Here is a 12,193-nt window from a genome sequence, read left to right as displayed (position 1 = left end):
CAGCACCATTCATTCCCTAGACTAGGGTCTGAATAAAAGGAAGAGTGTGCTGAGCCGCCAGCATTCCCTGCTTCCTGCTTCCTGCTTCCTGCTTCAGAGGCAGTGAAACCAATTGCATCATGCCGTTTCTGCCATGACAACGGCACCCTCCAACTACGAACCTGAACAAATCCTGTCTTTCTGAAGCTGCTTTGGCAGGCAGTCTGTCATAGCAACCATTAAAGTTCTATAATGACCCAGAGAAAATGAGCTGTGACCCTATCTCCCCTCAGAGCGGAGAACTTCAGGATCTTTAACACACACACACATATACCAGATCATGGGGGTGGGGGGAGCCACAACATGTTGTGGATCAGTCACTAAGTCTGCTTATTTATTATTTATTTTTAAAATATATTTAAACAGCAGCAATCACTTCCAAAATGCAAAAAAATTACAATTTTTAGAATAAAATTATAATGTTTATAATGCAGGTCAGAAAGGATCAAAGGTACAACTGAGAAACGCAGCACGGAGGGCAGCGGAGACGCCAAGGCCCACTGACCTGGGGACCAAGGTGACACGAAGTCACAATTTGTGAGGCTCCCACCCCCAAATCATGCCCCCCAACTTCCCATTGGTGGAACCAGTGTCCTCTGAGTGACAGAAGGAAAAGTGGCAAAGAGATGGCCTTCTGAAGGGGATCTCCCAAACCCAGTCCCTCCATCAGCCAGGGACCTGCTAATCGACCTCCTCCATGTTGCTGTACGTGGGGGCTGGGCGGTCCACAGGGGGGGCGAAGCGTTCAGGGGCTGTCCGCGTGGGGGCCACCTCGGGGGCCTGGCCAGGGCCTAGTCCCTGCAACAGAATACGAGGACAGGGGTTGGGGGTTGCCCAGCATACTGCCTGGCATCCCGGGGGTGCTGGCTCTGAGCCCGGGCACCCAAGGGAGGGCCCCTAGGCAGGCGCAGACAGCAGCGGCGTTTAGACAGAGAGACGAGATCGGGCCTGAATACTCACTTTATTAACACTTTAAATACAGGAAATAGTGCCAGCAGGGCCAAGCCCTAGGACAAGGGTCAGAGAAACAGGAGGAACAGACAACCGGATGGACACATACCCTAGGATACTCTGCCCCTGCAGAGGCTGCAGTCCCCACAAGTCTCCCAACCGATACATACACTGAGGCCCAGAGCCCAGAGTTGTTCCCACCACAAAGGTAGGCATGGCCTGGTGAGCAGGCAGGTAGGCCAGCTCACAGGAGTGCCTGCAGGTGAGCTCATCTCCAGCGACTCTGAGACACCAGAGGATAGAATACGTTGAGCACAAGGGCCACCAAAGCCGCCACGGTACCCAGGACAAAGTATCGGAGGCAGCCCTCGTCTGATGTGGTAGGGCCACGTGGCGGGGGCCCCACCCAGTCTTGGGGCCCCCAAGGACCCAGAGGCCCAGGCCCCTCGGGCACCATCTCCTCCTCGGCCTCGAGCTCCTGCCAAATCCGGGAAGCCTATGGTATGTGGAAAGGGCCATCAGCACCCGAGGATGGGGAGGCCCCAGTTTCCCTGAGACCCCTAGGCAAGACAGTCACATCAAGGTGACTGGGCCTAAGCCCCCACATTCCAGATCAAGCATCAGGGAAGTAGGTAGGTAGCCAGTATCGAGGTTTCTAAACTGAGAGCTTAGGGTATGAGAATCCTGACAGCCTTTGACTTCCTCCAGACAGCTTTTAATCCACATTTAGCTTCTCACAGGCAAGGAAGTGGAGTTACCTGGTCAGATTTTAGTCCAGACCTTCCACAGAAGGGACCAGCTCACAGAGGATAAGTAGGCAACCCCATGGCAATCTCCTCAAGATTACCCATGTCCAGATCCTGACCACTGTGTTGTGTCTCTGAGCCTGACAGAGATGTCTTAAGGGAGTATAGGTAACAGAAAGGAGATTGGTCTAGAGAGCGAAGTCACTGTGAACCTATGAACACTGTCAGCAAATGAGACAGAAGAGCCTGAAGGTTCAGTAGGGATAGTTGCTCACCACAGAAAGTGTGACAGCCACTGGAGGGGACAGCCATCTCTGACAGGGATATCTTGAGTACACACCAGAACACGAGGGTGATCACAAATGAGGGTCTCTAGGCTGGCATATGGAGAATGTGGGGGAGAGCTGGGAGAAGTCAGGTTTAGTCTGCGTATAGTACCATGCCTGCTGAGGTTCAGGACAGTTCTCTGACCTGTACTTTTGTACATACTGGTGGTAGCATGTTTATATATGTACACCTTTGACTGTGTTCCTAGGGTATCTTCCAGGATGCCCCAGATGAGGCCCGAATCAAGGAACCCCATCTCTAAATTCTGTAGGCTTGAAGGGCTTAGGACTAGAAAGAAAGCTGCGTTCCCCCAGCCGTGTCCCCCAACTAGCCTGGAAGGTCTCCCCCATGCCTCACCTGGCTGGCAGCAGCTTCAGCTGCAGGGCCTAGGTCTGGGTGGTGTTCAGAGTGGCCTGCCCTGGGGGGTCTCTCCACAGGAGAGTTCCGCCGACGGTAGAAGAGCACATAGGCGTACCGGGTCACCACCTGGCTCTCGTCCACCGTTGTCACTGTGCTGTCATCGAACAAGCGCCAGCCTACAGCAGGGCGGGAAGAGGATGAGCGCAGCCTGGACCAGCACCCCACCACCTAGGCTGCTGCTTGCGTGTGCCCTCACCCACGTCACTGCGCTGGCTACTGCGATCGTTGGGCAGGCGGGCACAGGCGGTATAGTGGCCACCGATCATGCCTCCGTAATGGTTGATGACAGCGTACAGGTCATAGCTAGGCAACTGCTCCTCTTTCTGGCCGATACAGAACTTGCTCAAGTCCAGGTTCCTGTAGTCCCAGTCAGAGAAGGGTGAGGCAGTTAGAATGCCCCCGATCCCTGTGCCCTGTCCAGTCACCGGGGCTCACTCATTGCTCACCGAACAGGAAACTCCACCAAGTCATTGATCTTGTCACGCCAAATGAAACTCCGGAAGGAGAAGCGCTTGAGCTGCACAATGAGCACATTCGGCAGGCGCCAGAGCAGCAGCTGTTTGGAGGCCTCACGGTGCTGTCCGCACTGTGGGCAGTACCTGGTAGAGGACAGGAAGAGTCAGAAGCACAATCCCCTCCATCCTGCCCCACTACCTGCTTGCTGCCCCACGCTCACCAGGCCTCCTCGGGTGCCAGCACTTCAGGCCGAGTAAAGAGGTTGAGGCACTGGTCCAGGGTAAAGTGGCCAGCACGGGCAGCCTCACCAGCAGAGCCTGGGTCTTCAGCACACTCCAGCTCCTTGGAGGCTACTAACACAAACTCCTGTAGGCGCTCATTGTTCCGCCACACCAGAGCCAGGCTACAGTCATCACCTAGCTCCAATGGTGTCTCCCCTGGAGAGGAGCAGACAGCTGTTACACAGCTGTGCAGAGCAGCCAGCCCAAGCTACCCTACAACTTCCACCCACAGCATCAGACACCTTTATCCTCAAGCCGCTGCTCTCGGTTTGATGCATCAATTTTATAGATGAAAAACTGGGGTGTGTGGGTATTCATGGCTTCACTTGAGTGCTGGTACCCAGGCACTGCAGCTAAGACAAACATGATAATCAATGCTTACCTACCCACTGTGGTCTAAACAACCTTCCCCAACTGCAGCATCCATAGCATTTCAGCAGATCTTACCTTCAGGCCGGGACACCCTCTCACTAGCAAGCAACGAACAACCTTCAATAGGCCCACTGGCCAACATCTCAGAAGAAATTCCACTGGTGCTAGGTACAGGACCCCGATCAGGGGGTGCCCACACACGGGGAGCCCCTGTATCCCCCTCAGCCACAGGCGTCACCAACTGGAGCTCAGAAGGCTGAATGGGTTCTCTCTCACTATCCCCAGCCTCCAGGGAGCTAGCTGAAAGCAATGTGGTACAGCCAGGGCTCTGGGATTCCAAGGCCATCCGGCCAGGCTGGAAGGGTGGTTGGAATACACTCACGGAGTATCTGGCAGCAGACAACAAGGCAAATAAGAATTCTGACCTGCTGGTCTGACACCAGAGTACCTCTGCTCCCCACCCATACTAGTCCTTGGAGCTCTTACCTGGCATAACCTTCTAGTAGCTGAGCAAGACGGGCGTAAGTGAGGCGTGAGGCGGGCACACTGACCAGGAAGGGGTAGCCAATGTTCTCAGGGCGGCAGAGGCCTTTGTGGTCAGGCCAGTGGGTTTTCTGGCAGAACCTGGAGGGAAGGAGAAGGTAAAACCAGAGCCTTACCCCTAAGTGTTATAATTATAAATCAGGGACTTGCTCGAAGGCCTGGGGACTAGGTATGGCAGCCCCGCCTCCCCCAAGGCCTGATCAAACGAACAAGTGGGTGGAGGGCTTAGAGTATGTGCCTCTGTGTGGAGAGGTGGACAGGATGGCAAGTGGCCGGTGGAGAAAATGGGAGGGGAGGCCAGGGGGTTCCTCACTGGTTGCAGTAGCCAACGCGGTAGCAACGGGTGCAACGCTTCAGTTTTTCATCCTCTGACTGCTGCTTCCGCTGGCAGGCTGCACACTTGGAGATAGGGATGCTGGGTACCTGGGGGCGCTAGGGTGGGTCATCTGGCTCAGCAAAGCCAGGTAGGAAGGACCAGCCCCCACCAGGGCCCTATGGCATCAGGGTGGCCCCCACTCACCTGCTGCACCTCTAGTACCACTACCCGCTCCTTGGCCAGCTCCGGGGATAACAGCTCAAAGCAGAGCAGCATGTCAGTTGGGGACACAGCATCCAGTGAGTGGGAGGGCAAGAAAACACGATGGAAACGATTCTTAATTACCTAGAGATAAAGAACACACAGATGCCATGTGGTAAGTCCTTTCTCTAGGCCTGATCACAACACCAAGATGGGCTTAGTCCTGCATTGGAGTCTTCTGGGATGGGGAAGAACAGGATCTGTGGCCTAAAAGGGAAGTATGCTTGCCCAGTGGCAGAAGGTACATTGGAGTACCTGAGAGACAAAGCCTGGGACCCTCCATACTAAGGGCCTCTACCCCTATGATAAATAGCAAGTCGATGCTAAGACTACAAGGTGTTATCAGGGTAGGTCCACATTCAAAGAGCCTCTTCCACACTCACACTCCAAGAAAAAAGGGGAACTGTTGAATTAAAAGGGTAAGAACTTTCGAGGAAGGCTAGCATGCAGATCTGGGATAAAGTGAGAGAAAACAGGACAGAGAAAGAATAGAGAAAAGAAGCCGAACAGTGGTGGCATACGCCTTTAATCCCAGCACTCAGAAGGCAGAGGCAGGCGGATCTCTATGAGTTCAAGGCCAGCTGGTCTACAAAGCGAGTTCCAGGACAGACAAGGCTACACAAAAAAGGAAACCCTGTCTCACAGGCAAGCTCCTGGCAAGCTCCAGCTCTGCCAAAGCTCCTTATCCACAGGGAAAGGCAGTTACAATTCACCTTCAAAGGGGGAGTAAACTAAGTGGTGGCTGAGAACTCAGGGAATTTATGTTACATAGTCCAATGCCTAGTTTCAATGTCTCAAACAAAAACATACAATCTAAGTTTCTGCAGAAGCATTTATATTCATGTACATGTGTTTAGATGCTATTAATGGTACGTGTCTGTCTGTGCTTCAATACATACGTGGGGCTGGAGAAATGGCTCAGCAGTTAAGAGCACTGGCTGCTCTTCAAAAAGATGGCGGGGGGGGGGGGGGGGGGGGGGGGGGGGGGGGGGGGGCGGGCGCGCACGGGTGGTTCACTCCCAGTATATACATGGCAGCTCACGACCATCCATAATTCCAGTTCCAAGGGGTCCAAAACCCTGTCTCCTGGCCTCTATGGGCACCAGGCACACAACATGGCACACATACATACACACACACACACACAAACAGGCAAAACACTCATAAAAAACCACCTTATGTGCACACATGCAGAAACTTGGTAGAGATGTACCTCGGTCAGGCGCAGGTTTTCAGGCTTCACACGGACACTCTGAGAGAGGGAATCCAAAACTTCACTTGCGCTGGAGTTCTCCTTGCTAACACTCACCAGAAACTTTGGCAACAAAGGTAAAGTCAGCGTGGGGGAAGGAGACATGGTCATGTTTTTCTAGGATAGCCGGGGGTGGGGGTGGGGTGGGGTGTCATTACTCACCTTGATGGGTTTGCTGTGAGGCTCCCGAGCAAAATAAAAGATGGGGAGAACCTTTTGCTTTTGTGGCAAGGGCACAGGCAGGTAAAGAAACGGGTCAAAGGTGATGGAGACCTGTGGATGCAAGGGTGACACTAGAGTGACACAAAGGATCCAGATGCTCTTAGAAGAGCTACTGCAGGCTCTCTGATGGCTGGCAGGACTCTCAGTCCTAGAGCATTAGACAGACCGAGGGAACCCACCAGGACCAACCAATGCCCGTTCTCGGGCACTTCTTTTCTGGCAGCTTAGCATCTTTTCCAAGTTTCCCTTCCTCTGCACCCTGTGTGCCTTTCCAACCCGACACACAACTCTGGCACACCTTACTTATCTTTGCAACACCGTACCTCTCCGTCCAAATACCCCCGACGTCAGCCAGGAGGCCTCCCATGCCCAATTTCTCCAGACCACACAGAACCTCAGGCCTCTCTGCCACTTTCCTTCCCCAAATTTTGCCCTGCACTCCCTGAAAATGCACATGCTTCAACTTAATCTGACCAAACCAGCCTACAGCAACTGGGCCACCTCTCTAGGAGAGTCCACCGCACCTTGGCACACACAGGGCACACCAGCTTTGACTTGTACTGGCCCTGAAACAGGTCCACAATGAAGGAGTCATTCCTCATCTTGTGCCGCTGCCAGGCTTCCTCAGCCACCACCTGAGGAAAAATGGTGAGAACTGAGGAGACCTAAGAGCTGGGACACACAAAGCCCCACTCTACAATCCCACCCTGACTGACCTCGTCAGGACGTCCATCTGAGTCCACAGTCTCTGTGTAGGGCTTGTTTTGGATCCGATTCAGGTCCTCATGCAGCCCATCCAACAAGAAAGCCATGAACTCTTGGGCATCATGCTGTGCATAGCCTGTGAACTGGCTGGCTTTGCTTGCCACAATGGCCTGAATGGGGAGGTCAAAGTGTTAACGAGAAATTTTAGCACCCATTCACCAGGCCCCTCACTAGCTAGTCCTCCCAACCCTCTCTAAACAAGACTGGGGGTAATCACAGATCACCTTTAGCTTGGAGGGCTGAAAGGCTTGATGGGTGCCCTTCCATAGAGCCCGGAGCAGCACAGCAAAGCCAATGGCCAGTCGCCCACCAGTCCCCAGTGGGTTGTTGTAGTTAATCTCAGCTTCAAAGGATCGGTCTAGAACAGTCAAGAAAAGGTGTGAGAGACAAAGGTACCCCTTCTGCCTGTGCCCCAGGCTCCTGGCCATGACCTCACCATGGAAGAAGTCACGAAGTTCCCGAGTGTTGGACAGAGACTGAATGACACTATTCATGAAGCAGGTGTTCCCTAAATTGACAAGGCCAGTAAAGCCTGGCAGACACACCTTCTTCTCTTCCTCTTCCTCCTCCTCCACACTATCTCCACTCACCGGACTATGAGGCATTGGAGGCACCATACACGTGGGTTTGGGCTGTGGGAACAAAAGGAACATGACGGAGCAGCCCTAAGGCTCTCTAGTCTCATTATTTTTATTATTACTACTACGAGTATTATTACTATTATCATTATTATTTTGGTTTTTCGAGACAGGATTTCTCTGTGTAACAGTCCTGGCTGTCCTGGAACTCGCTTTGTGGACCAGGCTGGCCTCGAACTCACAGAGATCACCTGCCTCTGCCTCCTGAGTGCTAGGATTAAAGGCGTGTGCCACCACCACCTGGCTTCCAGCCTCATTTCTGGCCCTTCCCAACCTAGGATTCTCACCGAGGCCAAGTGTGGTTCTGGCTTTGGAGCTACATGCTCCAAAGGGGTGCGGGCCACCACACCATCCAGCCCTGTGTCCTCAGATCGAGCCTTGGGTTTTTCCTTCTCCACAGCCCTGGCTTCCTCCTGGCCTGTCAGGGGGTGGGGGGCACCTCCTGGAGGGGTTGAATCCAAAGGGGTTGGACCTGTCGGCACGGCAACCTTTGCACCACCCACTGCACCTTAAAAAGGGGGAAGGAGAGGGCTGGTGGTTAGCAGCATGTGTGACGGGGGTCCTGAGTGGCAGGCTGGGGCAACGAAGGGAGCTCGTGTGCAGACCTCGTGTAGCTGGGGCCTCCAGTCCTCCCCAGCGCTGACTCTGCCGCTTCCGGAGGCAGATATCTATGCGAGAGGCCGTGAAACAGAATGTACACTGCTCTGGCTCAATCAAGTTCCTGTCAGGGAAAAGCTGAGTTCAGAGATTTCAGATGAAGCAGGTGTCAAGCTAAACAAGCCAGAGAAATGGAAACCCTAGAGAGAGAGAGAAGCAGTAATGGTGCTGGGCACCACCAACCTGAGCTTCACCTGCCAGCGGAAGACGGTGTGGGGCCCACAGCCCGGATGCAGCCGCAGGAAATTTCCATCCCTGCAGAGGCAGAGCAGGGAAGGGAAAGGACAAAAGAAAAAGCTTGAAACACATCCCCGTCTACGGCACACTGTCTGTCCCAGCCCAGCCACACACCTGGTCTGGAAGATGAGCGTGAAGTCCTGCTCTCGGAAAAGTACTCGAGAGGTGTCCCTGCAGATCTCCTTCACATACACGTGCACCACCACTGAATCCGGCCCCTTCTCATATGAGTCATTCTTGACAAATGCCAGGTTCACCATGGACTCTGGTTCTATGTGGAGACCATGGCTCAGTGCCACCAACCCAGGACAAATTCTAGCCTGGTACTATACTCCTCCCTACCCACCCATCAATCCTGCCACCCAACCTGGGTGTCTGCCTGGCCAATCCCCCTTTTACCATCCACCAAAGTTGCAGAGTCTGCTCCTACGGCCATCTCCTCTTTGACGTGGTCCTCTTTCTCAGGGTCTCTGTCCCGGACCATGACCGGGGGGACTGAGTCACTCCTGGGAGACACTGTCTTCTCTCCTGTCAAAAGGGCTAAATTCTTCTCTGAGCCCAGGAGACTCGTTTGAGGGTTCAGTGGTGGTACATGGAGCTGCTCCTCAACCTCAACCTAATCACACACAAAAGGGAAAAAGAAAAAAAAGGGCAAGATTAAGCCCTGGGTCCGACAGGTGGCATCCACTCTATTCCACATTCCCTCCCCAGCCTCCAAATACCCAAACAGGCGTCTCACCTGGGTGGCTGAGTCAGAAGACAGAAAGGGAGGAGCATCACCCTGGGGGCCAGGGCCATCCCTAGACCCTTCTCCTTCTGGCCCTCTGCGGAGATGCACGGCCCTCTTGGCGCTGGGCCCTGCCTGTGCCCCAGGGCCAGCCCCTGAGCCTACCTCACCACGGCCCTGCGCCCGCTTCTGGTTTCGGGCTTCCTGTTTAGCTCTGCGGGGCTCAGAGCCTAGTTCCAGGGCAATGGGAGACAGATCCTGCCCATTCTCCTGGCACCGCAACCCTGGCACCAGCTCTTGGGTTCCTAGAGGTTTCTTCTGCCAAAGATACAACAGTTAGGTCCTGTTGAAAAGACTGGGTATCCCCACATCCCATGCCCTCAATTGGAACTCACCAGGAGAGAGGGCCAGGTGAGCAGAGGCACCTTCTTGGGTAGGGCCAACTGTAGAAGACCACCCTTATGAGCCTGCACTTTGGTACAAGAACTTTGTATTTCAGCAAAGAAGACACCGCCCCATTGCCGACCATCTGGAAAAAGAGTGGTAACAGTGATCTGAAGTGGGGGGATGTTAGACATCTCAAAGGTAGCACTGCACACCGGGTAGATGAACACACCTGGAAACCTCACCACACAGTCTGTGTCTGTGAAAGCAGCGTCTACTTCCTCCAGACGCAGGGGCCCTGCTCCTACCCGCAGCTTGACAATCACCTCATCTGCACTCTGTCCCCAATCATACAGCAATTCTACACGGAGAATGGCAAAGAGATCAGAAGAGTCACTGCCAACGGTGACAGACAGGTAACAGAGCCAAACCTGCTGCTCCGGATGGGAGCTAAATTCAACTCTCCCTCAAGCAGCACTCAAAAGCCCATTCATTACTCACCCTCTTTGGTCTGCTCCTTTCGAGGAGTGGACGCTGGCAACAAAAGGAAAAACAGACAATAATGAGTGGCCAGATTCCCTGACCCCACCATCTGGATCTTAGCCAAGGGTCTTTTTCTCAGCATCAAACCATGATAAAGGAGGGGAAACAGACTCCTAAATTGCATGTCCAGAGACAATGGAAGCAGCAGCCCTGAGAACTCTGGAAATACCGCTCCTACCTCTCCTGGGGTCTCCATCTCTGCTTTCCTGGTTTGCTCGATCCTTCTGTTTCTTCTTACTAGCAGCTTCCTCCATTCCTGGGGGCCCTCTCCTTGGGCCTGAAGCACTGGTCCCACCAGACATCTTGAGCCGCTTGCTAGCCAGCCAGAGTGCCCCAGGGTCGGCAACAGCGTCTGGGTCAGGGCTGCGGCGCTTTCTTCCTGGCCCAGCTATCTTGGCAACTCTTTGTAGCCAAATTCTTCAGCAAGGAACCAACAGCCTAATGAAAATAGACCACGATTCACTGCCAAAGCCAAACAATTTGCTCCCTGCCTACAACCAGGGCTCAGCAACTCAGGACACTCTTGACCCTACAGGGCAGTATCTCGCCACCATCTGAGGCAGCCATCCATACTCCGAGGCTACTCTATGAGGAAATAAATAATTCAAGTAGCAGCAACCGCTTCAGGCCACACCTCCTAGGTAGCTACCAAAGACCCACAATGCTGGAAGCTGCAGGAACGAAGTGCTAGGTCAAGGCAGTCATGGCCTAGGACCAGGCTCACCCTCTGGACAGCAGCCATGGCTCCAACCCACAGGACTGGCACTCTGAGTGCTCCCATCCTTCACTCTCACTGGCTGCTTAGTCACCACCAGACAAGCAAAAGGTGCCTGGGGAAGGCAGGCGAGGCAGAGCCCATGAAGCAGTTGTAGAAAGGCCAGACTCTATAGCTGATAATGGACCCTCCCCAGGTGCTGCCACTGCCCAGAAACGGTCCTGGTACTTAGGTGTGTCTAATCGGCTTCCTGCCGGCTCCCATTCTTGTCATAAGCCTGCTCCTGAAACTACTTGGTCTTTTTGTCTCCATCTAAAGAGGACATTTCTCTCCCCAGCTCCAAAGAAGAGTGAACTCGAGTGTTGAGACATGGTGGTGGGCATCCAGCTGGACACTCAAACAGGCATCACCCTATTTCCAGGTTCCGTCATTCATCAGCTTTGATTCACGGAGGCCTAATCAGTTTCCCACCTGTGTGCGGACTCTGGCTCTCTCCATCCAAAATGAAGTTCTTAAAACCAGACAGTGAAGTGAGAGTTGAGATGGAATGTAGACCTGGGACCCTAGCAGCCTCAAGCCCGGCTCGCACAGCCAGAAGAGATATGACTAGTCTATGTTCCCCTGGGGGAGATGGGGTGATAAAAATACCCTTGTATGGTCAGAGAGATGAGCTGAATCTTTAGTGACAGCCTGTCCAGGCCTGAGGGCAGAACACCCGCTGTTTCCTCCTTACACCTAGGCCCTATTCACACGTTGAGTCCCTCCCCCGGGCCTCCGAGGACGACGAAGCGGGAGAGAGACGATCCAGAGATCCCAGCTGGTCGGAAAGGCTGCGCAGAGTTACTGACCACAGACCAACGCCCCAGCTAGGCTGCTACCCGACTCCAACCTCCGAATCCCAGGCCTGCCACCACCTCCTCCAGGAAGCCACCCTCGCTCGCCGCTAGTCCTCTTAAAAACAGAGAGGCCGGCCACAGGTGTAGCATAACGGCTCAGTCGGCATCGATGGGCCCCGCACACCGTGGGGCTCGAGATGTCGGGGCTGGCACGGCCCGTGACCTTGAACAGGCCGCCGCAGGCCAACGCCGCGGCCTGCCCGCTGCGGCCAAACCGGCGACTTGCGGCCCGCAGCACTCACCGAGCGAGACCGCCGCCACCAGCCCTCTTCGGGCCCTGGCAACCCGCTCTCGATTCCGGTTCCGGCGTCGGGTCGGTTCCGGTTCCGGCGCGCCCCTCCCCCGTCCCGGCTCCGCCACCGCCGCTTCAGCCGCTTGTTTTGTTTCGACTTCTAGATACGGCTATGGGAGGAGGAGCGGGGAGCTGATGACGCACTTCCGGCAA

General features: G+C 54.4%; 1 protein-coding gene across 9 annotated transcripts; it reads right to left on the bottom strand.

Moving 5' to 3' along the window:
* Positions 1-364: 364 nt before the first annotated feature.
* On the bottom strand, positions 365-12,152 carry Usp19 (ubiquitin specific peptidase 19). 9 transcript variants are annotated; one of them, XM_052721112.1, is made up of 27 exons: positions 11,991-12,151; positions 10,316-10,575; positions 10,096-10,128; positions 9,827-9,955; positions 9,606-9,739; positions 9,223-9,525; positions 8,883-9,099; positions 8,598-8,754; positions 8,430-8,501; positions 8,195-8,310; positions 7,877-8,097; positions 7,388-7,583; positions 7,176-7,309; positions 6,903-7,061; positions 6,711-6,821; positions 6,127-6,237; positions 5,926-6,027; positions 4,656-4,796; positions 4,449-4,567; positions 4,079-4,216; positions 3,668-3,981; positions 3,463-3,573; positions 3,160-3,376; positions 2,930-3,082; positions 2,680-2,840; positions 2,421-2,599; positions 365-837 (listed from the first exon to the last, which is right to left on the bottom strand). In XM_052721112.1, exons 2-27 carry the CDS (start codon positions 10,437-10,439, stop codon positions 721-723), a joined length of 3,969 nt encoding a protein of 1,322 aa, XP_052577072.1. In that variant the 5' UTR covers positions 10,440-10,575; positions 11,991-12,151; the 3' UTR covers positions 365-720. The 9 variants fall into 9 exon arrangements, with proteins under 9 accessions (XP_052577072.1, XP_052577086.1, XP_052577063.1 ...); XM_052721126.1 differs by having other exon boundaries at positions 7,877-8,091; XM_052721103.1 differs by having other exon boundaries at positions 9,223-9,528; positions 11,991-12,150.
* Between the last annotated feature and the right edge of the window lie 41 nt (positions 12,153-12,193).

This window comes from Peromyscus californicus, unplaced genomic scaffold (genome assembly GCF_007827085.1).
Source record: "Peromyscus californicus insignis strain IS unplaced genomic scaffold, ASM782708v3 Scaffold_11__1_contigs__length_118956290, whole genome shotgun sequence".
In the NCBI taxonomy this organism is placed as follows: domain Eukaryota; kingdom Metazoa; phylum Chordata; class Mammalia; order Rodentia; family Cricetidae; genus Peromyscus; species Peromyscus californicus.
This window is presented reverse-complemented; position numbering and strand designations above follow the sequence as displayed.